Here is a 26,176-nt window from a genome sequence, read left to right as displayed (position 1 = left end):
CTCCTGGGCACGGAGCAGTTCCTGGGGTCAGCACTGAGGGGACGGGTAGGAGGCTGGAGCACTTGGAGGGCAGCTGGAAGCAGAGCCACAACAGCACAGGTCTGAAAGAGAGCCTGAAACTCTGCAGCAGTCCATTGCTGTCGGGCCTAAATCCATGCAGAAAGTCAGGAGAATTTGGGTCGCATTTCTCTGCACCCCTCACTCCCACCATTAACAGCCGTGGCCTAAGAATACACACCCTGGGCTAAAATAACAGGATTACAGGGTTTTGGAATGCAGTTGCTGAGCCACAGCAGGGCAGCAGCCTGGCCAGCCACCCTGGAATGGCAACAGCAGTGGGAAGCAGCTGTGCAGGACATAGGGAGCAGGTGGCATCAGCCAGGACCAGCTTTAGGAGTCTAACCCTGGTCAATGCTCAGCTGAGCCCTGTAAGTGGTACAAGCTCAGTGTCCAGACAGCTCTGTCCACACGGCAGTCAGGCACTCTGTGGGTCCAGGGCTTTGGAAGAGGAGGAGGAAGACTTTGCAGGATGGGATCTTATCAACACCAAGCTCTCCGTGCAGCAGGAGAACGCCTTGGGTGGCTCCCAAGAAGGCCACCACAGCTGGGGGGGTCACTTCAGCCCTTACCAGGGGCAAGGAGACAAAACAGAGCTGACACCAGAGAACCAGTGTGCACAGGGAAGGTTTATTCTCATCACTAACACCTGGGAAGTGGTTTGGAAGAACAAAGTAATTGTCAGACTGGGAGGAAAAGCAGGTTTTTTTCCTCCCATAAACAAGATAGCTGTAAAGAAACCTAAACCACAACAGCTGCTCACAGTGGAGTCCACAGGATTCCTCCAGCTCCACCCATGTGCAAAACCAGCTCTTCCCATTAAATATAAGAATAAATTCCTTTGCTCTGGGACTAGAGCCAGACCAAACCCTACTAGCAGCCACTCAAAGGAAAAGAAGAAAACCAACAAAATACCCAAACAAAATATATCTTCTTAATAAAAAGCATAAACCACTTCAGTTCCTGCAAGCACTCTGCTCACAACATCATTCCTGCCCTGCATCCCCACCCCATACCGGGGGGCTCCAGGGAAAAAGGACATCAAGACAGCAGCTACACATGTGTGAAAAGGTGACCAGACAGACTGGGAGGGGACACAGCACCTGCAGACAGACACTGGCAGCCACCCACCCACCAGGGAGAGGACACAGCCCTGCTGCAGCCTCCAGCTGAAACCAGGAGCTTCCCCAGGGCCAGCAGCTGTTTTTCAGGACGTCTTCCAGCAAAACACTGCATGGGACAAGGGCCCCTTCCTCGGGGCAGAGCCAACACTGTCAGAACAAAGAGGTAGGGTTGAACTCGCCCCTTCTGGCAGCTGGAAGGGTTTCCAAGGAATAAACCCCCAGCCCCATTTGCTATGGCTGTACCATCAAGCACCCAGACAACAACCCAGATCATCCACGGGGCTTATTTTGGATTGGCAAAATCCCTACAGGTGGGTGAGGCTCCCCCTCTGCCCCAAGTGCTGGCACAGTGAGACCACGTGCAGTGCTGGTGGCAGGACCCACCCAGGACGCTGCACCCGAGGGGTCTGCAGGACACAGCAGCAGGAAGGGGCTGCTCTGCTCCAGCTGGTCTCAGAGCATGAGGGGAGCCTGACAGCTGGGACAGGCAGAGGACACTGGGAACCAAACATGCTTCACTTGGCTCCCAGCAGACAGAATTCACCTGTGAGTGTGGGCTGCCCTCACCCCAGGTTTGGCAGAGCCTCCCAGCCAAAGGCTCCTTCTGCCAGCCCCCACCTCTGCTCAGGCACGTCTTATTCACACAGGAAACTTTTTTTTTTCTCATAAAGTGCAAGAACTTTGCCTCTTACTGACTAGTCACCTAGAAGCATCACAGCCCTCACAGCAGGGAGCAGCAGGCAGGGGAGCAACACCCCACGTTCAGGAGCTCCCGACACACAGGTCACTTCAGCAGGACCTCTGGCTCAGACATGGCCCTGTAGAGCACGAAGCCCATCTCATCGATTTCCTCTTCCAACAGCCCAGAGAACAGGTTGATTTTGGGGTTGAAATAGGAAGGCAGGACCCCTTTCTCCAAGTAGGCCACCAGCTCCTCAAGCACCTGCTGGAACCTGTCAGCAAGGCTTTCCTCTGCCCAGTCTGAAGCAGTGTCACTAAGGTGCAGGATGACGTGGGTCACGGGGCTGCCGCCCAGTTTGTGCAGGCTGGGCTGGCTCCTGCAGACGCCATTCAGGATGCGGAGGCAGAGCTGCCGAGCCCCGGAGTCACCGGCATCCAGCTCCTTCACCCTCGAGACCTCCGCCCTGTAAAAGCTCTCCAGCCAGAGGTTTTCCACCAGTCCTTCAGGAGGAACAGCCAGAAGAACCTTGTCCTCCATTTCCACCACTGGGAAGAGGGTGATGCTCAGCTCAACCTGATCGTGTTTGACTTCCAGCTTCAGGTCTCGGGAGGCCACGACAGGGTGGATGGCACAGCCCAGCAGGCCACCGATGGCCGGCCAGTTGATGGAGGCCACCAGCAGCTTGTGGAGGGTCTCGTTGAGCACACTGGAGGAGAGGTAGCGGCCCACGATGAACCTGTCCCAGGGGCTGCACCCACGAGGGAAATAGCCCAGATCAATCCTCTTGATCATCCAGTGCTGGGGGTTCCTCACCACAGTGTCCTCTCCCGAGATGAGGCTCCAGAGCCCAGCGTCGAGGACCACCGGGAGCATGAGGTGGATGTGGTCAGCTGCCAGGACCTCGAGGCCGTCGAGCAGGGCTCCGCTGAGGAAGAAGCGGCCGAAGGGCAGCTCCGGGCACTTGCTCCGCAGGAAGTTCTGCAGTTGGGTGCAGATGCTCCTGGCCAGCTGCAGGACGAGGGACACTTGGATCTCGGGCACAGCCAGCTGGCTGCTGTGTGAGAGGAGCTTCTCCTGCAGCGTGAGGCAGCGCCCAGGGCTGGACTTGACCTGAGGAGCCTCCAGAAGGGCAGAGCAGCCCCTGGGATCTGTGAGCAAGGAATGAAGTCACAGCTCTGAGTAGATCATTTGCAATCCTCAGCAGCAGAGGGGAAAGCACGAGTTGGGTGCCCAGCTCTCAGGCCACCCCTCTGGAGGTGACAATGGCCCCCGCCAAGCCCTCTGATGCTAATGGCACTTCCCAGCCCCCCAGAGCCCAAACCAACCTCAAAACCTGATTGTTCCCAGCCTCACTTCTCAGCTAGAGATGGGAACCAGGCAAGGGACTTGCTGCCAGGGTCAGAGAATCACAGAATATGCTGAGTTGGAAGGGACCCAAAAAGGACCCACTCCTGGCCCTGCACAGACACCCCAACAATCCCACTGTGTCCCTGAGAGCGTTGTCCAAACACTCCTGGAGCTCTGGCAGCCTTGGGGCCGTGAGCATTCCCTGGGGAGCCTGGTCAGCGCCCGACCACCCTCTGGGGGAAGTGCCTTTTTCCTAATAACCGGCCTAGACTTCCCCTGACACAGCTCCTGCTGTTCCCTCATGTCCTGTCACTGGTCAGCAGAAGATCAGTGCCTGCCCCTCCACCTTCTCACACAAGGATCCTACAAACGATCCTGCTCTGGGTCCAGTATCTCAGGACATGGCCTGGACCGAGCTGGGCCTGTTTCCCACTTGGAAAAACACCATCTCCGTGGGCAGACAGACAAGGCAGCCTTTGTCTGCGGCAGGTCCCGAGAACACCTTCCTGCAGGCAGAGCTGACCCAGAAAACGAGCACAGCCAACACCACTCCAGAGGAAACAAACCCCGAGAGCCCCCGCCCTGCAGCGCTGGCCGGGACACCCTGGGTGTTATCAGAGGTCCTGTTTCCACAGGCATTGCCTAAAAAGGGGCCGTGGCTCAGGAGCCTCCCAGGAGGGCAGGCTCAGTCGGGTCAGCTTTCCGGACACTGAGCTAAAAATAACACGGAGCTCCCGGACTGCTGGGAGCAGCGGCACAGCCACCCCGAGCACATCAAGGTGATCTTCCTGGCTGGGCACTGTGAGCCTCACCTGGCACCAGAGGCCGAGCTGGAGAGAGCAGAGGCTCGCTGAGGTCTTCCCTTCTCTGCTTCTTGGGGGGTTTTGGTGGTGTCTTGATCAATGCCAAGTCCTGCCAGCTCTCCTCCAGGGACTTCTGCTCAGCTTTGGGATCGCCTTCATCCCGAGGGCTGGTGGCTCGGTCGATCAGCTGGAGGGAAGGAAAACCCAAGCAGGCAAGCTGTTGTCTTTGTTTGCCCCAAATTATGGGTGACAACAGCCCCTCAGGAGCACACACATGGGGGAACAGCCCCACTCAAGGCTTCTGCTCAGAAAAACACCCAGTTTGGGGGGCCACAAAGGTGCACATCATGTTCCTGCGAGTTTTACGTGGGAAACAGATACCCAAATACAACTTAAGTCCCAGGTGCCTTTTGGGATGGGATACTGTATCCCAAATGCTCCAGGCAAACGGAACATGGAGGTATGCATGGTCCCACAGGGTGGGAGCGGGCAGCTCCATGCCCATGGCACTGCTGCCAGCACCGGTGGCATTTGTGCCACATGCAAGGAATCAGCTCAGGAGCAGACATCGAGGTTTGTGGCACATCTTGCCCCACCACACTGGGGCCAGCCCAGTTCTCTGGGCATCTTCCCATGCTCTGATCCCCGCTCCAGGCTTACCCTCTTGACGGCCAGCGTGGCGATGGCCAGCACGGCCGCGCCGCTGACGCCCAGCACCAGCCTGGCGTTGGCCAGCAGCACGTCGAACACGCTGCCCAGCCCGTCGATGACACTGCCCAGCCCGCCGTTCTCCTGCCGCCTGCCCCGCTGGTGCCAAAACGCCGCCATGGTCGCCCTGCGGAGAACAGGAGTGTCAGCCCGGGCTGGGGGAGCTGTCTCCCCAGGACAGGCGCGGACGAGGGGGCTTGGGGAACAAGGGGTTCCACTGGCACGCTTTCCTCCGGGACAAAGGCTCTCGCCGCCGCCGGGACGCCTGGCTGCGGCGAGGGAGCAAGGGTCACCCGGAGAAGCGACACCCCGGGGGAGGGACACCCCAGGGAAGGAAGAGGCATTCCAGGGGAGGAAGGGACACCCCAGAGAACGGGTACCGCCGGGAAGGGACAGCCCAGGAAAGGAAGGGGCATCCCGGACAAGGAGCGGACACGCCGGGGAAGAGTCACCCGCTCCTCACCCGGCCCTGCCGCAAAGCCTCGCGAGGCACCTGCGGCGCTGGGCGCGGTACCGCGGTACCGCGGCCCCGGGAGGGGAGCCCCCCCTCCACCCCACCGAGCGAGGGGAGGCGGCCGGGCCGGGCACCAGCACCGGCACCAGAACCGGGACCAGCACCGGGGACCGGCACCGGGGACCGGCACCAGAACCGGAACCGGGACCCGCGCCCCCCGCCCCGCACTCACCGCGCGCCCCCGGCGCGGCCCCAGCCAATGGGGGCGCGGCGCCGCGAGGCCCCGCCCTCCCGCGCGCGGAAGTAGCGCGCGGCCCCGCCCCGCCCCGCGTGCGTCACGGCCGGGGGCGGGGCCTGGCGGGGCGGGGTGCCGCCGCAGGGTCCCCCCGCCCTTCCGCCATGGCGGCCACCGGCGTCCTGCCCTTCGTCCGCGGCGTCGATCTCAGCGGCAACGACTTCAAGGTGGGGGGGAGCGGGAGCGGGGGACAGCCCGGCCCCCAGGGCCGCAGCGGGCCCGGGCCCCGCGGGGTTGTCAGGCCTGGCTCGGCCCCTGGGGCGGGGGAATCCCGGCCCCGGCCCCGCCCGGGGTGGGTGACCTGGGGCAGCCCCGGTCCCGACCCCGTGGGCACTGCGGGGCCGGGCGATCCGTGACCCCCACCAAGCCGCTATGGCTGGGCAACCCGGCCCCCAGCCCACGGGGTCCCAGAGGGACAGGTGATCCCCGAGCCTCCAGCTCCCACTCCCATAGGACTGGGCGATCCCAGCTCCCAGTCCCGTAGGACTGGGTCTCCATGGCCCCCAGCTCCTAATCCCCTAGGAATGATCGATCCCCGCCCCCCAGCTCCCAGTTCCTTAGGACTGGGTGATCTCAGCCCCCTAGTTCCCAATCTTATGGGACTGGTTGATCCCAATCCCCACAGCTCCCAGTCCTATAGGACTGGGTCATCATGACCCCACAGTTCCCAGTCCCATAGGACTGCTCGATCCCAAACCTCCCATGACCACAGAGCATCAGTCAGCCTGAAGTCCCCAGATCCTCATCCCATGGGACAGGTGGTTTCCTCACCCTCCTCCTCCTCTCCAGGGCGGATACTTCCCGGAGCATGTGAAGGCGATGACGAGCCTGCGCTGGCTGAAGCTGAACCGCACGGGGCTGTGCTACCTGCCCGAGGAGCTTGCTGCCCTCCAGAAGCTGGTGAGCCCCATGTTTTGGGATGCAATGGGGCTCCCCTGTCCCACTGGGGCTGTGAGATCTGACGGGAGCCTGTTCCCTGCCAGCCTCGTGGCTCAGTGGCGGATGCTCTGGTGTCTAATAATAGCACTGAGCTACAATGTGTGGTTGAAATCAGATGCAGGAGCTGTCGGGAATGGGGTTGAGATGGACTTGCACTTGGTTTCACCTTTTTTTTTCTAGAAAACCAGATTAAAAACCACTCTTAGATCCTCTGCCCTGTAACAGGAGGGAAGGGTGATGCTTAAAATGGAGAGGATCAAGGTTTTTGGGGCTTTTTTCCCTTCTCCTTTGCTAAAGTATATAAAGAGCAGGAGCTGGCAGCTGCCTGGCTTTGCTTTTGGGCAGCTCAACCAGGCCCTTGGTGGAGTTGTGGCTCAGCTTGGCTTTGGTGGTGTCCACAGCATGTCAAGGACCTCATCCTGTCAGTGTCAGACAAAGTCACTGCTTTAAATGCTGCTAGAAGTCCCTGTCCCTGTGCCAGGTGCAGGGAATCGCTCTGTGCTACTCAGAGCCACGCTCCCGCCAGCCCTGCTAGGTTCTTGGGAGCCACAGCAAGACTCAAATCCTCACATCACACCCACAGCCTGCCAATTCCTTGTTTTCCTGAGTAGGCAACAGCCGTGGCTGGTGATGCTCAGAGGAAAACATTCCCCCGGGGAAATTCCTCCTACCCCAGCAGTGTCCACGTCTGCCCATTTCCGGATCACCCAGTGAGAGGCGTTCTCGAGAACTGGGATCTGTTTGCACAGGGACTGTGTGGGACTGGCACAGGCCAGCTTGGTGGCATCCCAGAGCACCCCAAACCCTACAGCAGGGCTGAGGTGTCCAGCCAGGGCTAGCCCAGGAAATGAGGGATGTGGAGGCAGCACAGGCACACTGGGCCAACCAACCAGTTTGAGCCTGGGAGTGTCCCAGCAGCCCTGGGTGTGACAGGGCTTCACAGGTCCCCAGCTCTCCTGAGATGGAGGAGCCTCCACATCAATGTGGGGGCCCAACCATTGCCCTGCACAGTCCCAGCTCTTCTCTCTGCTCACTGAGGGCTTGTCTGTGTTTTCCCTGCAGGAGCACCTCTCCGTGAGTCACAACAGCCTCACCACGCTCCACGGAGAGCTCTCCGGCCTGCCCTGCCTCCGGGTGAGTGTCCCCCTCGTGCCTCAGGGGTCCCCAGGCACCTCTGGATTCTGAGGGCACACAAGGATCATACCTGGGGGCTCAGCAGGCAGCTGCATTCCTGCCTCTCTCGCCTTTCCAGGCAATCGTGGCTCGTGCAAACAGCCTGAAGAACTCGGGAGTCCCTGATGACATCTTCCAGCTGGATGACCTCTCAGTGCTGGTGCGTACAGAGTCTCCTCAGCTGATGCAGGAGCCAGCTCAGACTCCTGGATCCCATTCCTGCACCTTGGTGGCTCCTTGTGCTCCTTGGGAACACCAGTCCCAAGCCCATGCCTGAGCTGCAGGGAAGGTGGCTGTTGGCAGGATGACCCTCTGGCAGTGCCTCCTTTAAAGGCTGATGCCATGGCTGTGTTCCCTGTGTGCTGGTCCAGCTCCTGCTGTGCCCCCGGAGACAGCCCTCAGTCCTCAGGTTTGGGTGGTAGTGGCTGGGCCTGGGGCAGAGGGTGACAGCTGCTTTGTGCTCCCATTTTCCCAGGACCTGAGCTACAACCAGCTCACAGAGTGTCCCCGGGAGCTGGAGAATGCCAAGAACATGCTGGTCCTCAACCTTGGCCACAACAGGTGGGTCCAGACCAGGGTGACCATCTCCCCCTCCTGGCCATGGCCACCTCTGTTGCTGGGTCCTGCTCTCTGCCCCTCCTCAAGGGAGACCTGGGGCTGGTGCAGGTCCCAGGCAGCCTATAATTTCCCCATATCCCTGCAGCATCGACACCATCCCCAACCAGCTCTTCATCAACCTGACGGACTTGCTCTACCTGGACCTGAGTGACAACAAGCTGGAGAGTCTCCCCCCACAGATGAGGCGCCTGGTCCACCTGCAGACCCTCATCCTCAACAACAACCCCCTCCTGCACGCACAGCTCCGGTACAGCCCCGCTTCCCAGGCTGGATCCCAGTCAGGCAGGGCTGGGGCGGTGCCTGCTCCATCCTGACGCTCTCTCTGCCCTCTGGCTCTCCGTGGTCCGCAGGCAGCTGCCAGCGATGACGGCCTTGCAGACCCTCCACCTGCGGAACACCCAGCGCACGCAGAGCAACCTCCCCACCAGCCTCGAGGGCCTGGTGAACCTGGCAGGTAGGACTGGGGCATCCAGCCCCACAGAACCCTCCAGGGGCTCCCCCAGCCCTGGTGTGGGTCTGGCTGGTGGGGTCACCCCCTTGTCTCTTCCCCCAGACGTGGACCTCTCCTGCAACGACCTCAGCCGTGTCCCCGAGTGTCTTTACACCCTGGGCAGCCTGCGGCGCCTCAACCTCAGCAGCAACCAGATCACAGAGCTGTCCCTCTGCATTGACCAGTGGACCCAGCTGGAGACCCTCAACCTGTCCCGCAACCAGCTCACCTCCTTACCTGTATGTCCCTGCCCCTACGTGGCCTCCCTGCTTGTGTTTCCATGGTTTTCCCTCACCCCACCATCTCCCCCTTCCCCAGTCGGCCATCTGTAAGCTGACCAAGCTGAAGAAGATGTACCTAAACTCCAACAAGCTGGACTTTGACGGGATCCCCTCGGGCATCGGCAAGCTCACCAACCTTGAGGAGTTCATGGCGGCCAACAACAACCTGGAGCTCATCCCCGAGAGTTTGTGCAGGTAAGGAACACACAACCGGATCCGCTCTGTCCCCAGGAGGGAACACAGAGGTTGTGTGGTCACAGGTCACCCTGGGCTGGCCTGTCACCAGCATCACTGTCCCACAGGTGCTCCAAGCTGAGGAAGTTGGTGCTGAACAAGAACCGCCTGGTGACGCTGCCAGAAGCCATCCACTTCCTGACGGATGTGGAGGTGAGCACCCAGCACCTCTCTGCCTTGGTGCTTGTCCTTCACAGCCCCAGCACCTCCCTGGGGTCCCAGGGCTGTAGGATGGGGTGGATGAGGTGAGGGCAGGGGAGCTCAGGGACCATACCTGCAGTCTGGCACATGGTTCAGCCCAGGCAGGCCGTGGATTTGGGGTTCCCTCCACATCCATCTCACTGAAGCTTGGAGTGCTCCAGAGATCTCCATCCCATGCCACATCCTCGATGTCCCTGTGAACGGGTGCTTCACTGAGGTCTCTGCGCCCTCCTTGGCAGGTCTTGGACGTGCGTGAGAACCCCAACCTGGTGATGCCCCCGAAGCCAGCGGATCGGTCCTCGGAGTGGTACAACATCGACTTCTCCCTGCAGAACCAGCTCCGCCTGGCCGGAGCCTCCCCCGCCACCGTCGCAGCCGCTGCTGCAGGTACGTGCGTAGGGATGGGGGGCACAGCCCCTGCCTTGGCACAGCCCTGGAGAGGCTGGGAAATGAGCAGTCGTCCTTAGAGTGCCCCACAAGTGTCGTGGCTGCCTCTCACCCTGTCCCCATGTGCCCAGGGAGCAGCACCAAGGACCCGCTGGCCCGCAAGATGCGGCTCCGGCGGCGCAAGGACTCTGCCCAGGATGACCAGGCCAAGCAGGTGCTGAAGGGGATGTCGGATGTGGCCCAGGAGAAGAATAAGAAGATAGAGGTAGGGTCTGGGGTGGAAGAGGGGCCCTGAGGGTGTCACAGTGTCCGTGGCCTACCCTGGGTGCCAGCAGGGTTCTGGTTGTCCCTCACTTGACCTGTGCCCGTCCCCCAGGAGAGTGGGGAGGCGAAGGCGCCAGACCTGAAGACACGACGCTGGGACCAGGGCCTGGAGAAGCCACAGCTGGACTACTCAGAGTTCTTCAGCGAGGATGTGGGGCAGCTGCCTGGCCTCTGTGTCTGGCAGATCGAGAACTTCGTGCCCACACTGGTGGACGAGGCTTTCCACGGGAAGTTCTACGAGGCTGACTGCTACATTGTGCTCAAGGTACTCGGGGAGGACCAAGGGTCCCCCACATCCCCTGCCCAGAGCTGCAGCCATCCCATCTCACACCCTGTCCTTCCCAGACCTTCCTGGATGAGAACGGTTCCCTCAACTGGGAGATCTACTACTGGATTGGGCAGGAGGCCACGCTGGACAAGAAAGCCTGTTCTGCCATCCATGCCGTCAACCTCCGCAACTACCTGGGGGCCGAGTGCCGCAGCATCCGGGAGGAGATGGGGGATGAAAGTGAAGAGTTCCTCCAGGTGAGGCCAACCCCCAGCTCCCCTGTAGCCCCCAGCCCCTCCTGTCCCACCATCAACCCCTTCCCGCCCCCAGGTCTTCGACAATGATATCTCCTACATCGAGGGTGGCACGGCCAGTGGTTTCTTCACTGTCGAGGACACGCAGTATGTCACCAGGTACAGCTGGGGACAGGGCCTGGGGGGGATGTATGGGGCAGGCAGTGCCCCATGTCCCACCGTGGCTGTCCCTTCCCCAGGCTGTACCGTGTCTATGGGAAGAAGAACGTCAAGCTGGAGCCGGTGGCACTGAAAGGGACATCCCTGGACCCCCGGTGAGTGGCCAGGGGATACAGAGTCCCTGCAGAAGGTTCAGCAGGGTCCACCTGAGATAATATAGCTGCAGTTCTGTGGTGCAAATGGGCTATTCCTGCACCTTCCAACAAGGATTTGGGTTCAAACCCCCATTGGTGCCCTGCAGGGACCTCCAGGATGGGGAGAATGCTCGGCACACTGCGCTCTCTCCTGACTCCTCTCACCTCTCTCCACCAGGTTTGTTTTCCTCCTGGACCATGGCCTCGACCTCCTGGTGTGGCGTGGGAGCCAGGCCACACTGAGCAGCACCACCAAGGCCAGGTAGGGCTGGTGGGGGTGCTGGGGTGTGGGGAGCCCACACCTGCCATCTCACCTGCTCCCACTGCAGGCTCTTTGCTGAGAAGATCAACAAGAATGAGCGGAAGGGCAAGGCCGAGATTACGCTGCTCACCCAGGGCCAGGAGACCCCCGAATTCTGGGAGGTGCTGGGGGGGCAGCCCGAGGAGATCCGACCCTGTGTCCCCGATGACTTCCAGCCCCACAAGCCGAAGCTGTACAAGGTGGGGAGCTGCATCCACAGGGCCACCAGCACTGCTGGGGTCCTGCAGCCCCCAATAACATCTGTCCCCATCCCCTCTGCAGGTCGGCCTTGGTCTGGGCTACCTGGAGCTGCCCCAGATCAACTACAAGCTCTCTGTGGAGCACAAGAAGAGGCTGAAGGCTGATCTGATGCCAGAGATGCGCCTGGTAGGATGGGGCGGGGAGGTTCTCCCAGTCTGACCAGTGAGACTGGTTTCGTGTCCCTTCTGCCTCCAGCTGTGCCCTGGGAGAGGGAGGTTCGGCCAGCAGCGCCCAGCTGGGGGATGCTCTGCTCTGTCGGGAGCAGGCAGGGTGTTTTCCAGCTGGGAATGCCTGCAAGTGCCTGACCCCCTCTTCCCTGTGGTGCCCTCAGCTGCAGAGCCTGCTGGACACCAAGAGCGTGTACATCCTGGACTGCTGGTCTGACGTCTTCATCTGGATCGGGAGGAAGTCATCGCGGCTGGTGCGGGCGGCGGCGCTGAAGCTGAGCCAGGAGCTGTGCACAATGCTGCACCGGCCCAAGCACGCCATGGTGACCAGGAACCTGGAGGGCACCGAGTGCCAGGTAGGGCACGGACCCCTCAGATGGCTGCTGGGTGCCCGAGAGGGGGCTGTGACCCAGGGTGTGTTACCTGCTCCCCAATTTACACCTCGAACACCTGGAGGTGTTCAAGGAGTGACTGGACGTGGCACTCGGTGCTCTGGTCTGGTTGGCAAGGTGGGGATCGGTCACAGGTTGGACTCGATGATCTTGGAGGTCTTTTCCAGCCTTAATGATTCTGTAATGTAGGTATTCAAGTCCAAGTTCAAGAATTGGGACGATGTCCTGCGCGTGGATTACACCCGGAACGCTGAGACAGTGCTGCAGGATGGCGGCCTGGCCGGCAAGGTCCGCAAGGACGCCGAGAAGAAGGACCAGATGAAGGCCGACCTCACGGCACTCTTCCTGCCCCGCCAGCCCCCCATGCCCCTCAGCGAGGTAGGGCTGGGGACCCCCATGAATCCCCCATGGCATGGGGCTGGGTCCTGATGATGGAAGGGCTGGGGGGCTGACAGAGCACATGGGGCCACAGGCGGAGCAGCTGATGGAGGAGTGGAACGAGGACCTGGATGGCATGGAGGGCTTCGTGCTGGAGGGCAAGAAATTCACCCGCCTGCCTGAGGAGGAGTTTGGCCACTTCCACACCCACGACTGCTACGTCTTCCTGTGCAGGTGACACCCGGCTCGTCCCCTCTCAGGGGCTGGTGGACCATTTTGTCCCCAACCTCCCTGCCCAGTCCTCCCGACTGTCCCATGCCTCACAGCACTCCCTATTCCTGCCCTCAGGTACTGGGTGCCAGTGGAGTATGAGGAGGATGAGGAGAAAAAGAAGAAGGGTGAAGGCAAAGGGGAGGAGGAGGGTGAGGAAGAAGAGGAGGAGAAGCAGCCTGAGGAAGACTCCCAGTGCATCGTCTACTTCTGGCAGGGCCGGGAGGCCTCCAACATGGGCTGGCTCACCTTCACCTTCAGCCTCCAGAAGAAGTTTGAGAGTCACTTCCGTGGCAAACTGGAGGTGACACAGTTTGGGGGTGACACAGGGGTGCCCCAGCTTTGCCTCTCTTCTTCCCCATCCCTTCTCTGCCCCTCAGGCTGAGGCAGGGGACAGCAGCAGAGATGGGGGCTGGCAGGGGGTGCAGCTGGAGTTGGGGCTGTGTTTGGGAGGTCCCCATTGCCCTGCTGACACCCACCCGTGCCCAGGTGGTGCGCATGACCCAGCAGCAGGAGAACCCCAAGTTCCTCTCGCACTTCAAGAGGAGGTTTGTGATCCACCGGGGCAAGCGGAAGGACCGGGTCAGCGCTCCCCAGCCCAGCCTGTACCACATCCGCACCAACGGCGGGGCTCTGTGCACCAGGTCAGTGCCCCAGGGCTGCTCCAGGCCAGCCAGCACCCACAGGTGCCAGATCCAGGTGGGATACCTGCTGGTGGGCACAGCTGCCGGGTCTCCCACTGATTTGTGCCTCGGGGTCTCCAGGTGCATCCAGATCAACACGGACGCTGCTCTGCTCAGCTCTGAGTTCTGCTTCATCCTCAAGGTACTGCTCGTGGCTGAGCATCCTCAGGGCTGCCTGGGTGCCTGCCTGCCCCCCTGGGCAGCCCTGACTCTGCACTCCCCCAGGTGCCCTTTGAGAGCACAGACAACCAGGGCATCGTCTACACCTGGGTGGGCAGGGCGGCCGACCCTGACGAGGCCAAGCTGGCTGAGGACATCATGAACCACATGTTTGATGACTCCTACAGCAAACAGGTGAGTGGGCCTCAGTGCTACCTCACCTGGGTGACAGTGACCACCCAGGCCACGCTCAGCCCTGTTCCTGCCCTTGCAGGTCATCAACGAGGGAGAAGAGCCTGAAAACTTCTTCTGGGTGGGCATTGGGGGCCAGAAGCCCTACGATGAAGATGCAGACTATATGAAGCACTCACGGCTCTTCAGGTGGGCACTGGCTTGGAGAGGGAGGCTCCAGTCTGTGCTGGTTCCCTTTCTCCTACAGAGCCCATCCCCCTTGGGAATCCACCAGCCAAAACAGCTGCACCATCACATCCCTTCCCTCTGCACGAGCAGAGTCCTAACAAACTCATGCCTGATGCTGTCCCTGTCCATCTCCCCACAGATGCTCCAATGAGAAAGGTTATTTCTCTGTGTCAGAAAAGTGCTCAGATTTCTGCCAGGATGACCTGGCTGATGATGACATCATGCTGCTGGACAATGGGCAGGAGGTGAGCTGGGCATGAGGCTGTCCTGGGCCCAGATCTCGCAGTGGCTCTGTGGGCTGAGCCTGGCTCCTGATCCTTTCTGCAGGTCTACATGTGGGTGGGCACCCAGACCAGCCAGGTGGAGATCAAGCTGAGCCTCAAGGCGTGCCAGGTAAGGCTTCCCTCCATCCTGGAACAGCGTGGGGGAGGATTTGGGCACTTCCATGTCCCCTTGGGGCCCTGATCTGGGTGGTGCAGAGCTCTGGGCTGGGGAATACCAGCTCTGGAGGTGGGAAGGGGCCGGGACCCCCACGGCTGTGCTCCGCCCCAGGTCTACATCCAGCACATGCGCTCCAAGGACCCCACGCATCCCCGCAAGCTCCGGCTGGTGCGGAAAGGCAACGAGCCCTGGCCCTTCACGCGCTGCTTCCACGCCTGGAGTGTGTTCCGCAAGCCACCGACCTAAGGGCCGGGGGCACCTGGTGCTCCAGCCACAGCCCCCCCGGCACGGCCGGACCCCAGCACCCCACGCTGCCGCCAACGCCTGCACCCAGCCAGGCTCGGCCTGGAGCCGCCTCCCCCCGAGCCGGGGCCAGTGAGGATCACTGGGGCTGCCCCTCTGTCCCCCCTTCTCCCAGCACGGGGCTCAGCTCAGCCCCTTCCCTTCCTGGGGGGCACACGGGGTGATGTCAGCCCCTGCCATGCCCTGCTTGGGGATGCTGCTGCCCTTAACCAGTGCCGAGCTCCCCCTGCCACTGGGGGACAGGAGTGATTCCCAGTTTGGGTGGGAGGATGCTTTGCTAAGGAGAACTGGGGGGAGTGAGGGGCTCTCAGCCCTGGGCCTTACAGCTGGTCCCTGCTGTCCTGGGGGATGGACCCCCAGCAGGGATCAGCCCATCTGGATCATACCAATAAAGGCTGCACTTCTCACCTCGACCCTGTCCCAGGCTCTGACTCACTCCAAAATGGGGTCACCCCCCACACTGATCGTGCCCCTCTGCAGCTCAGGGGAACCCCAGCACTGACCTGGCTCCACGGCTCAGCAAACACCTGCAGCCCGGGCAGTTGATATTAAATGCTTTATTTTCAATATTAAAAACCAGTATTTTTAATAACTAAACAATGCTAAATTCATCTTACCAAAAAAAAAAGGATGAGGTGGGGGGGGTTCTACCAGGGACGCTACAGCCCCGGCCTCGGCCGGCAGCGACAGAGCCCGACCCCCCCCAGCCACACACGTACCGCAGGAGAGCCCGGGGGGCCACAGCAGCCCCGGGTCCCCAAAAGGAGAGGGGCAGGGGCCAGCTGAGTCCCGTGGGAACAGCCACCATGGGCCAGGGGACAGAGCCGGCGTCACCACAGTCCCCCAGGAGGACAAGGCCAGGCTAGGAGCCCAGGGGGGATTTGGCACAGTGAGACCCCCAGGGTGGGGCAGCCCAGCCTGGGGCAGGTGGGGGCTGGGGCAGCCCCATCTGCCCCCCCACAGCACCAACACGGACCAGGACCAGGAGCCGGTGTGTAATTCCACAGCGTGATCCCATCCCAAACCCACCCCGTGGCAGGAATTAGTGTCAGAAAGGAGCAGCAGGCACAGAGCCCAACCTGGAGAATAGCCCTTGGAGAAGCCACTAAGAGAAAAAGGCCACCTGTGACCCCCCACCGTGCCCCTCCACGGGCTGCTCGAGGCCTCTGCTGCCCACCTGGGAGCCAGGGGATCCCCGCTGGGTGCCCCTGGGGACAGTCCCTGTGCAGCAGCCAGAGCCTCCTGGCAGGCAGGGAACGGGGCTGTAAACTGCAGGGAGCCGGGCATGTAAACACAGACCAGGGCATGGGGGGCCGTGCCTGGAGGCTTCTGGCCCCGCACTGCCCCAAGGGACCAAAACCAGGGGACGAGGGGGGTCCACAAGCCCCAACCCTCCCCATGGAGCCAGGAAAGCAGCAGCATCCCCCAGGAAGGGGGCTCTGGAGCAGGGGACAGTGACACTCGACCGTGTATAAAAAAGGAACTTATCTTCCCCGGGAAGAGTTTGTGTCCCACGGCCCCGGCTCAGGGGTCGGGGGCTCCGGGGCCGGTGGCCGGGCAGGGAGGTGTGTGGGGAGTGCCGGAGCCGGGGCGCGGCAGCGGCCGGCGCGGATGTTAGAGAGGAGGCGAGTCTACGTTACATGGGGAGGGGGCGCGGGGGTCCAGTCGAGTCGCGCATCCCGGGAATCCGAGCACTGAGATGGGTCAGGGAGGCTGGCGATGCCTGTGGGTGATGCAGCTCCTCAGAAGGAGACCTGGAGGGGCTCAGGACAGGCATTCCCCCTGCTCCCCCTCCTCTACAAGCCCCGGGGACCACAACTCCATCCTCCCATGATGGATCAGGAAGCCAGGGCATTGCACTGGGGTCTCAGCTCCAAATCCCACTCCCACCCCAGGGACCACCAGCCCCTCACAGACCTCACTTGATGAGGATCCCCGTGGGCCGGGCCTCGTCCTCGCTGGTGTTCCGCAGGTTCCGCTCCGCTTCCTCTGAGGACCTGGGGCAGAGCAGGGTGAGAGGCACTGCCACGGCCCCTCAGCACCGGTTACCCCATTCCCACCCCACTCACGCCAGGAAATCCTTCACTTCCTCCACAGTGATGTCCCCAGTGGTGTCCAGCGGGTTCTCCATGCTGCTGTTAGGGGAGTCGATGGGGCCGGGCGAGAAGGCACCTGGGTGCTCCTCAGGGGACCCTGGGGAGTCACGGGACAGGAGGGATTGGGAGCAGCCAGGACACAGGGCCAGGCCTGGAGCAGGGCTATGGGACATGCTGTGTGTGCAGGGACAGGGTGGTCACTCACGGTCACTGTCCGAGGGGGAGTGCTGGCCCTCGGAGCTGCGTGGGACGTGGGTGCCGTTCGCCTGCGGCAGCTTCGGCGTCACCGTTGAGCTGTTGCTGGAAGGAAACAGGGAGAAGTTATGGCCAGAACCGGTGTCATGGGGTGGGTGTGCAGGGGCTCTACCAGAGCACAGCCCCCCATGCCCCCAAGACAGCCCACCTGAGGCAGGAGGTGTCCTGGAGCCGGGCAACCTCCAGCCGGCACAGTGGCTCTGTCACATTCCTGGCACTCAGCGAGAAGCGTTCAAACTCGGATGGTGAAATTAGGTAGAAACCTACGGGGGGACAACAACGAGCCTCAAGGATCCCCCACAGGGCTGCAGGTGGGGTCAACATCCCAGCGACACAGGATGTCACCTGGTGCCCTCACCTTGGCCATGCTTGGTGAAGACACAGGAGGCAATGCCACTGATGTCCTCCTTACGGATGCAGCTGTAGTGGACCTGGGGCCGCAGGCTGGGCACGGTGAACATGTGGATGTCCCCCAGGTTGGTGAGACAGGCCAGGCAGTTTTCCAGGCGCTCCTCGGAGCCAGCGCTGGCCAGGCTCACCAAGGCCACCTTCCGCACCCGGCAGCCCTCGTGTGCTGTCAGCTTGAACTTGGTCTTGGCACTCACTTTGGGCAGCGTGAACACCTGGGTGGGGCAAGAGGAGCTGGGGTCAGGGGAGAACAGGAACCTGCTGGGTTTAGGGGGGCACCTTCTCCTTGGATTCACCACCCTAGAACAGGCATAGGAGTGCCCCCCAATGTGACTGGTCACCTCCAGCCCTGTCCCCGCATGATGAGGACATCCAAAGAGGACATGGGACGTTTTGTGTCCCATCTCTTCCACAGTGGACACTCAGCCCTGCACTCACCTTGAACTGTTCCTCAGAGGAGATGAGCATGGAGTGGCTGCCCTGCATGTCAGGGGCCTTGGCGAGGTCCCGGGACACCTCGTAGGGTTCAGGCAGGGGGTTCCCTCGCCCATCCAGCACCGCAATGGCCACCACGGGCGCCCGGTGCATCAGCTGGATCTCCTTCCCCAGCACCGCCTCCACCGCCCGCTCTGAGAACTTCTCCTGCGATGGCACCTCCAAGGCGTAGGCGAACACCGACCCAGAGTTGGTCCCTGCCCACATTGTGGGGCCGTGGTGGGCGGCTGTGGGGGCAGAGCAGTGTCAGAGCCCCCTCCCCAGAGTGTGGCACCAGCCAGACCCAGCTTGGGGGCTTTTCCCAGGGAGGGAGGGGGTCTCACCGTCACGGAGAAAGGTGTCAGCGAAATAGAGGCACCGCACGACCCCCGAAAGCGAATCATCGGCTGAGCGAGGCTCGATCCGCCGCTGCACCGGCGTCATCTCCACCTCGGGGGGGCCCGCCTGCTCCGCCAGCTGCGCATTGGCCTCCTGCACCTGGGGAGGGGACACGGGGTCAGTCCCTGCCAGGTGGGGACGGGGAGCTGCCATGGTGGCCCCCACTCCCTGCCCACCTTGCTGGAAGGGCTGCTGGCGTTGAGCCTCTTCTTGCCCGACACGCGGCTCTTGCGGATGCGGCGGAAGGACTGACGCAGGGACTTCTTGAGGGACTTCACGCGGGACAGGGGCCCCTCCATGGCCAGCGAGTCGTTGGGGTGCAGTGTACACCTGCAAGCACCGATGCTGCTCAGCACCCGCCACATCACTCCAGGGGGTCCCCGCACTGAGGTCCCCCCATACCTGGCCAGCACGGGGTTGCGCCGGTAGTAGTCGAAGAGTCCAAAGCCGTGGCTGGTGCCGAAGGCCACGAGGTTCCACTCGGAGTGGAGGGTGACGGCAGTGACGGCGGCGGGGGGCACGCACTGCACCAGCACGCTGGGCTGGAAGCCGGGGGGGAAGTGGAGGGGCCCGTTCCGAGGGGCCAGCCGGTCATGGCCCTTCCAGGTGAAGCCCTCGCGGTCCTGCAGCAGATCCACGGTGGCCACACTGACTGCGTGCTCGGACTTCTCATCGCTCAGCTCCATCACCAGCACCTGCAGGGACAAACACAGATGGGGGGACACACTTAACCCCCCACACAGCCAGCCTGCTGCACACCAGGGGCTAAACCCACCAGTAGAAGCCCTTCAAGGACAACCACGGGGGGCTGCAGGGTCTGTAGCCCTCTCATGCCATGGGGGTGCCAAGAGGTGCTTAGCAGCCCCTGCTCTGTCCTTGCCACCCTACCTGCCCCGCCGTGCCAGCCACCACCATCCTGGCCGTGTACTTGCAGAGCGCAATCTTCTGCACACCCAGGCGCGGGTCATCGCTGTAGGGATCAAAGCAGCCCACCTGCGGGAGGGGACAGCTGAAGGGACAGCCCGGACCCCTCACACAGCTGTGGGGCAGCCCCTCCTGCACCCCCACATCCCTCCACCAGCTGTGGCACATGAACCACTCTGGGCATCACGCCCAGGAAAAGTCTGTCCCCACACACCCCCTGGCTCTTTCCCCCATGCTGGGGCAGACCCGCGGGACGGGGCCCACGGAACAAGCGTCCCTTGTGTCCCCACAGTGCGTCACACAGCAGCTGTGCCCTGAGCCGGGGGACACGTCCCGGGGCGCAGCCGGGATGGCTCCGGCAGGTGTGTCCCCCGTGCCCGGCTCTGGGTTTGCCCCCTTGGGTGCTGGCAGAGCCAGGAGGGTGCTGAGGTCCACCCCAGCGTCCCCCTGCCCAGCGGACCTCACCTTGCGGAACGGCGGCCACTCCTCGTCACCCGCCTGGTTGAGGCTGTCGTTGTGCTCACAGTCTGTCTGGAAGATGTTGGCGGTGCCCAGCTTGTAGAGGGGCTTCAGGGAGACCCCCGAGGCGTCCCAGAACCGCACCGTGCCGTCCTCATGCCTGAGCGGGTGGGGGGGGGGGGGTCCTGTCAGTGCAGGGCCCCAGCATCTGCCCGGCTAACAAGAGCTGCCTGTGTGCTGGCAGCCACTGTGCCAGAGGGGGGGACAACGGGGGACAGCGCAGCGGGTGACACACTCATGCCCAGCCAGAATGAGAAGGGGCAGCCCACCCGAAAAGAAGGAGTGGATGCCACCACCACCCCATCCCATTCTCTCATTGCAGGAACAGGTGTGGATGTGTCCCCCCCCGCATTTTGGGTTTCCCAGGCCCCCTCGCTCCTGCCAGCCCACTCACCCAGTGAGGAGAAGCCCCCTCTGTGTGGGCTCCTGGGCCAGGTTCTTTCCCCCATCAATGGGCCAGGCCTGGAAGGAGGGATGGAGAGGGGATGGAGAGAGGGATGGAGCCCACTGGGCTATGCTGGAAGGGTCTCAGCAGGACCCCTCCCCACCATCCCCATCACTGACCGCAGAGGATTGCCGGGGGCTCTGCTGCTCGCCCACACTGACGATCCTCTCCCAGAGCTTGAGAGGCACGTTGGAGACATGGCAGGAGCAGGTGATGGCAGAGGAGTGGAGCGGCGCCAGGTACGGGGCAGGGATGGTGGGCCAGCCCGGCGTCTGGAGGTCAATGGCCACCAGCTCCTCCTCCACCAGCACCACAAGGGCTCGGGGGTTCTCAAAGCCTGGGGAGGGGGAAGATGGTTGCTGCACTTAGAGACCCCCACACCACCACCCACTCCCCAGGATGGCCCCGGTGGGACGTACCTCCCTCAGGCACCTCTGCGCTCTGCACAGTGAAGAAGTCGATGACACGGGAGGTGAAGTCGAGCGTGGCCAGGGTCTGGCCCTGCAGCACGCTGACACAGTGCCTGTCACCGTAGCTGGCCCGTGGCATCCCCCCACTGAAGATGATGAAGGGGTTCCTGTGTGGCATGAAGCAGCTTCCATCAGACCCTGGACCCCCAAGTGCCCCCCGTGCCCATGTCCAGCCCACCCACCTACCCTGACTCGCAGGTTCGCCAGAGGATTTTGCTGATGGCTTTGCAAGGGAATGGACCTGAAACGAAGACGCTGCGGTTGTAGCACTGGGATGGGGGAGATCAGCTCCCAACCCCAGAGGCCCCCAGACCCCCGCTCTGTACCGTAGGGGATGGTGGACATGACGGGCTGCTGGGTCCTCTGGCCAGTGCCACTCACTGCCCACACCATGTACCCGCCATCGCTGTGGGAGCTGACGATGCTCTTCCCACTCTGCTCCCAGGCCAGGCTCTCCAGCTGCTGCGGGGGCACACAGGGGGCTCAGCACCCAGACGGGGACACACATGTGGGGCCGCGGCCCCGCCAGCCTCCCGCCAGCCCTGGTACCTGGTTCCCCAGGAAGAGGTGCTGGACAACACGAGTGCTCTGCTCCCAGAGGACCACCAGCCCCCGGCTGTACCCGATGAGGAGCCGGCTGCCGTCGCATGGGTGCTCCTGGATGGATTCCACGGGCCCCAGCGCCTTCCCGCAGCGGTAGTCATCGGGGGCACTGCAGGGGGACACGCACAGGGGGTCAGAGCAGGGCTGGGGGTGGTGGGCATGGGGCATGGGGTCTGCAGGGCTCTCACCTCTGCAGGATCTCATCTGGGAAGAGGGTTTTGTCCTCCAGCAGCGTCAGGGTGGGCAGGGTGACAAAGTACACGGCACCGCCCTCAGTGCCCAGGCAGACCATGGCACCAGCGGCCATCGGCAGGACCACGGTCACCCGTGTGATGCCAGGGGAGCAGCTGTGGGGGGAGCAGGGGCTGCGTCAGCACTGTGTTGGGTCTGAGGGAGTGTCAAAGAGATCCCAGACCTCCTCTGCTCCATCCCTACATCCCCATGCCCCCGAGCCCATGAGGACACAGACAGCCTCAGTGCTGACAGCAATTAGAGCCAGTAATCACCCCGGGCCCTGCCCGCACCATAAAAAGTCCAGAGCTGTTCCTTGCACCCAGCATCCAAGTTGGGATTAGGGGAGCATCCCAGTGGGGAAAACACCACCACAGAGAGGACCTTGGCCATCATCCCACCCAAGCAGGCCGGCTGCTCCCACGCGCCGTTCCCAGCTGGCAGCGGCATTGCTCTGGCCGCAACCCCGCGGGGGAGCGGTTCGGATCCCCTCAGGCAAGTACTTAGCACTGCCGGACCCTGGGCGTCCCGGGAGGCCGAAGCTGCGGGTCTCTTCCAGGTGGGAGCAGCCCTCTTTCTGGCACACCTCCCACAGGTGCAGCGTGTTGTCATCCAGCAGTGAAAGGAGCCAGCCCTGGGGGCAGTGGGATGACAGTGGGGTGTGTGAGGTGCTGGGGGGCTGCTGCTGGGCCACCCCAGGACACCCACGTACCTGGCCGGGAAGGAAGTGCAGCTGGGTGACAGTGGCCGTCTCCTTGTGCAGGCCCGTCAGCTCCACGCCTGGCGCGCCATATCTGAGGGGGGCCGTCAAAGAAACAACGAGGGTAGAGCACCCCCCCCTTCCCCAGCAAGTCTCAGGAATCTCAGGACAACCCAAATTCCCCCAGGTCACAGTTCTGCCTGCAAACACCAGTTTAGCCCCCTGTCCCCGGGAGAGCCAGGGTAGAGCATCCCTGGCTGCAGCCCATGCCAGAGCTGGCCTTGGCACCACCATCCCCAGCTGGGATCCACCAACTCCAGCCAGGACACCCTGAGTCAGCCGGGGATCTACCAAGCACCTCCAGCTGGGACACTGCAGGTCAGGCTGGAATCCACCTGTCACCTCCTACCGGGATGTCCCAGGTCAGGCTGCGGCGAGCACACACAGCTGGGGTGGGTGTGCAAAAGGTGCCGGGAGCCCCGGCACGCACCGGCAGCGGGGTGGGGTTCGGCATGCGCCAGCACAGCCTCACTCACCCGACTGGTCCCGGCTCCTTCGGCGACGCAGCTCAGCAGGAACTGCGGCAGGACCCGCGCAGCAGCTCCAGCACCGCATGGAGCCCCCTGGCCTGGCATCCCCAGCACTCCCAGAGCCGGCCAGCTGCTCCCCCCAGCCCGGTGTCACCAGAGCACTGTGCAGCCACATCTGGGCATGCTGTGTGCTGGGGGTCCTTGCCCCTGGCCACCTTCTGGCGCCCTCGGCACAGGGAACCAGCTGGGTGGCTCTGCTGGCCGGACTGGCAGGAGCTGTCTGGCACGGCCGAGCCAGCAGAGCCAGGCATGAGCCATGGAGTTTTGGGGAGAGCAGACAACAGGGCACGGGAATGAAGCAGGGAGCACACAGAGGGCTCTCAGCTCTCGGTGGACGGGGGATGCCACCCATCCTTGCTCATTCTGGGGTCTTTCCCCACCCAAAATAGTGCCACGAGCTGAGAGCCCTCAGGGTAAGTGGCTTGAGCACACCAGTGTCATCAGCATGTGCGACGGGGGTCCAAGCCCAGAGACCCGCAGCTGCCCCAGGAGATACCCCCAGGCACTGGCAGCCCCTCGATGCCGGGCTGTCTGCAACCGGATCCGCCCAGCCTGGCCGGGGAGCACCCAGGGGTGCCCCCACTAACCAGTAACGCCAGTCAGGCCAGCTCCGGCTGCTGCCTCGCCCGGCCCCGGCTTCCACGGCACCGCCAACCTCCAGAAGCATCTTTGTGGCGGCAGCCGGAGCGGGGCCGTGCAGGAAAGGGGTACCACGCTGGGTACCACCCCAAAAACCATCCCCACAGAGGATGCTCAGGGCACCGCGGCCCCCCGCAACGGCATCCCCGCGGTGCCGGGGGGGGCTCAGCTGGGACCAGCACCGCGGGCCAGGCGGGCGAGTGGGGCGGGCGAGTGGGGCGGCCGGCGACGTCGCGGCCGGGCTGGCACCCGGGCGGCCCCGGCAGAACAAAACACGCCATCTTTGTGCTCGGGAGGCAGCGAGCCGCCGGCCTGGGGGAGGGGGAGCGCGGCGGCCCCCACACCCCGACCCCGCTGCGGGCGCAGCCGCCCCCGCGCCCCCACCCCGCATTCCTGCGGCGCGGGGCCCCCCGAGCATGGGCCGCATCCAGCCCTGGCCGCCCGCCAGCAGCCCTCTGAAGTCTCCCTGCACGCTGCCGGCAACAAAGCCCGGCCGGCCCCGCGCCGGCGTCCCCCGCTTCGGCCCCCCACCCGGGACCGGGCTCCGCGCCCACCGCAGCCCCGCACCCCGGCGCTGGGCCGGCCAGAGCCCCCGCTGCCCCCCCGAGGGCTGCGGGGACGAGGCCAGGATGGACAGGAGCACCCCCGGGATAAGCGGGGTAACACCAGGAAGGACCCCCGCTTGGGATGCCCCCCAGGACAGCCGAACCCCTTTGTCCCCCCGGCGTTTTGGGCGAGGTGGGGGTTTTCTCCAGCCGCCCCCTCGCCGGCCGGCCCAGCTGCAGCACAGCTGGACGGAGGGATGGACGTCAGCCGAGTGGGGGCTGCCGGATGGGCCAGAAGCAGCACAGCCACGTCTCCAAGCATTCTCCGGGATGGGGACAGCCAGAGGAGTGCAGGAGGGTCCGGGAGGTCCTTACCTCCTGCTCATGTGGGAGGAAAAGGATACAGCTTGACGGCTCCCGCCTTGGTGCCAATGGCCATCACGCGCAGGACGGGGTCGTAGGCCAGGGCGCTGGGCTGGCTGGGGAAGCCGTGCTCCACCGTCTGCCATGGGGACAGGCAGGTCAGAGCCGGACCCCCCACCTCTGACCCTCCCAAACCTTCCACAGCCCCCGTCAGCCCCACAGCTCCGATCCCGTACCAGCCCGAGCATCACCCCTGCCATGCGGGATGACAAAGATGCTGCCCTGTCCCCCACTGCCACCAAGGGGAGCCTTGGGGAGGGGGGACATCACTCCTCACCCAGTTGCCACCCAGCACCCCAAAACCCAACCCAACAGCCACACCACGGGCCGGGGTAGGTGTGACCTTGAACAAGCTGCCCCACCACCCGCCAGCACTTTGGGGATGGGACCCCCCCTGCTCTAAACCCTCGAGGTGAGGACACCCCAGGAGAGGTGAGCGGGACCCCCACTGCGACATCACCGGGCGTCCCCGATGCCGGGCGGCAGAACCAGGCGAGCGGGACCCGCCAGCGCCAGGGACGTCCCCGCCGGAGCCGCGTGTCGCCCGCGGGCACCTTCCCAAGGAAGTCCCGGCCGTCCGGCGTGCCTGGGCTCGCCGGCTGGGGAGGGGCTGCCCTGGCAGCGGGGGGACGCGGGGGGCACCCACCGCCCCGGCCCGCGGCGAGGGGACCGCAGGGTTCCCGAGGGCAGCTCGGCTGAGCAGCGACGGCGCGATCAGACGATACGGAGGCCGTCGGAGCCAGACTGGCCGGATCCTGACCTGTTCCCTTTGTCTGGGGCATCCGAGAGGCGCAGCGGGGCGGCTTTCCGCACCCGCCGGCGGCAGCCACTGTCACCCCAGCTCCTGCTCCCCTCCCAAGGGACACCTTCAGGAGCGTTGGAAACATCCCCAACACATCCAAGGCGTCCCGGCCCATCCGAGTGGGTCCCAACACGTCCAAGTGACGAGGAAGTGGATGCTCATGGGTGGATGCCGATTCCTGTGGCAGCCCCCACACAGGGTCATGCCGAATCCCCCTGGGATGCACGCTGCGCTGGAGGAAGGAGCTGGGACAGCAGCAGCACAGGGACACCACAGTGATGCTTCAGGCCAGGGACCAACACGATGACCCCGGCAAAGATTGCCCAGAAAAAGCTGTCCCAGCTCCCCAGCACCCCCAGTCCCAAAGGGGGGCCCGGCTCAGCCCCCCACCCGCAGCCCCGGCTCCTGCCCGCAGCGGGGCCGCATCCGGCAGGCTGTGCCGGCCGGCCAAGGCGCGCTCCCGGCCAAATTACAGCAAAGCCCAGGCAGATCCGGAGCTCGGGAGGAAAAACAACCGTTAATGGGAGGCAGGTGGGCAGCCAGCGGCCCCAGAGCTGGGACGGCCGGAGCAGGGCTCTCTTCAGTCTCTCCCCAGGACGTCCCACGGGCACAGACCCACCCTGGGCACCCATTCGGGCAGGATCCGGCTGTGGGACTGTGCTCTCCAAAAACAGGGGGCTCTGGCTGGGCTAAGCCTCGCACCCCGGCCAGACCCTCACCCACGGCGGCAAGCTGGAGGGCCAGGGCTGTGCTGAGCAGTGGGAGCTGGCTCTGACCCCTCACCACTGCACATTCCGACACCTCCCAGCCCGGTCCTGCTGTGGGACAGCCCGGGGGTCCCTCCGGTGCACGGCATTGTCCCCACCATGAGTTGGGCAAGTATCCC

At 63.4% G+C, this 26,176-nt stretch overlaps 3 protein-coding genes across 5 annotated transcripts in view; 1 reads left to right on the top strand and 2 right to left on the bottom strand.

The window, feature by feature from the left end:
* Positions 1-666: 666 nt before the first annotated feature.
* On the bottom strand, positions 667-5,447 carry MIEF2 (mitochondrial elongation factor 2). Of its 2 annotated transcripts, none has more exons than XM_032126234.1 (4): positions 5,408-5,447; positions 4,674-4,848; positions 4,023-4,200; positions 667-3,011 (listed from the first exon to the last, which is right to left on the bottom strand). In XM_032126234.1, the coding sequence occupies exons 2-4, from the start codon at positions 4,839-4,841 to the stop codon at positions 1,966-1,968; spliced, it is 1,392 nt and encodes a 463-aa protein (XP_031982125.1). In that variant the 5' UTR covers positions 4,842-4,848; positions 5,408-5,447; the 3' UTR covers positions 667-1,965. The 2 variants fall into 2 exon arrangements, with proteins under 2 accessions (XP_031982125.1, XP_031982124.1); XM_032126233.1 differs by lacking the exon at positions 5,408-5,447 and adding an exon at positions 5,185-5,319.
* Positions 5,448-5,510: 63 nt separating this feature from the next.
* On the top strand, positions 5,511-15,180 carry FLII (FLII actin remodeling protein). The gene is made up of 30 exons (XM_032125733.1): positions 5,511-5,637; positions 6,260-6,370; positions 7,472-7,543; positions 7,662-7,742; positions 8,058-8,143; positions 8,286-8,447; positions 8,551-8,654; positions 8,754-8,929; positions 9,009-9,166; positions 9,274-9,358; positions 9,646-9,793; positions 9,925-10,058; positions 10,170-10,382; positions 10,463-10,642; positions 10,716-10,798; positions 10,879-10,953; positions 11,171-11,254; positions 11,322-11,493; positions 11,576-11,680; positions 11,886-12,077; positions 12,303-12,491; positions 12,586-12,725; positions 12,840-13,065; positions 13,251-13,405; positions 13,526-13,586; positions 13,670-13,798; positions 13,878-13,984; positions 14,163-14,268; positions 14,351-14,416; positions 14,576-15,180. Exons 1-30 carry the CDS (start codon positions 5,575-5,577, stop codon positions 14,708-14,710), a joined length of 3,798 nt encoding a protein of 1,265 aa, XP_031981624.1. The 5' UTR covers positions 5,511-5,574; the 3' UTR covers positions 14,711-15,180.
* Positions 15,181-15,332: 152 nt separating this feature from the next.
* LLGL1 (LLGL scribble cell polarity complex component 1) overlaps positions 15,333-26,176 on the bottom strand; it is a 12,057-nt gene continuing 1,213 nt past the window's right edge. Inside the window, exons 2-23 of one of the 2 annotated variants that reach the window (XM_032125734.1) lie at positions 24,470-24,567; positions 22,304-22,385; positions 22,095-22,225; positions 21,549-21,707; positions 21,307-21,469; positions 21,084-21,219; positions 20,944-20,998; positions 20,707-20,864; positions 20,407-20,624; positions 20,237-20,304; positions 19,789-19,942; positions 19,288-19,392; positions 18,802-19,094; positions 18,576-18,729; positions 18,345-18,498; positions 17,965-18,248; positions 17,477-17,741; positions 17,267-17,381; positions 17,069-17,163; positions 16,837-16,960; positions 16,685-16,764; positions 15,333-16,490 (exon numbers count right to left, since the gene is read on the bottom strand). In XM_032125734.1, the coding sequence (XP_031981625.1) occupies positions 16,686-16,764; positions 16,837-16,960; positions 17,069-17,163; positions 17,267-17,381; positions 17,477-17,741; positions 17,965-18,248; positions 18,345-18,498; positions 18,576-18,729; positions 18,802-19,094; positions 19,288-19,392; positions 19,789-19,942; positions 20,237-20,304; positions 20,407-20,624; positions 20,707-20,864; positions 20,944-20,998; positions 21,084-21,219; positions 21,307-21,469; positions 21,549-21,707; positions 22,095-22,225; positions 22,304-22,385; positions 24,470-24,567 (3,090 nt within the window). In that variant the 3' untranslated portion in view covers positions 15,333-16,490; position 16,685. The remainder of the gene's footprint in view (positions 16,491-16,684; positions 16,765-16,836; positions 16,961-17,068; positions 17,164-17,266; positions 17,382-17,476; positions 17,742-17,964; positions 18,249-18,344; positions 18,499-18,575; positions 18,730-18,801; positions 19,095-19,287; positions 19,393-19,788; positions 19,943-20,236; positions 20,305-20,406; positions 20,625-20,706; positions 20,865-20,943; positions 20,999-21,083; positions 21,220-21,306; positions 21,470-21,548; positions 21,708-22,094; positions 22,226-22,303; positions 22,386-24,469; positions 24,568-26,176) is intronic. The other variant, XM_032125735.1, reaches the window with a different exon arrangement.

The sequence above is a fragment of the Corvus moneduloides genome, chromosome 16, assembly GCF_009650955.1.
Source record: "Corvus moneduloides isolate bCorMon1 chromosome 16, bCorMon1.pri, whole genome shotgun sequence".
NCBI lineage: Eukaryota > Metazoa > Chordata > Aves > Passeriformes > Corvidae > Corvus > Corvus moneduloides.
The sequence above is the reverse complement of the archived record's forward strand: the minus strand, read 5'-3'. Positions and strand labels throughout refer to the sequence as shown.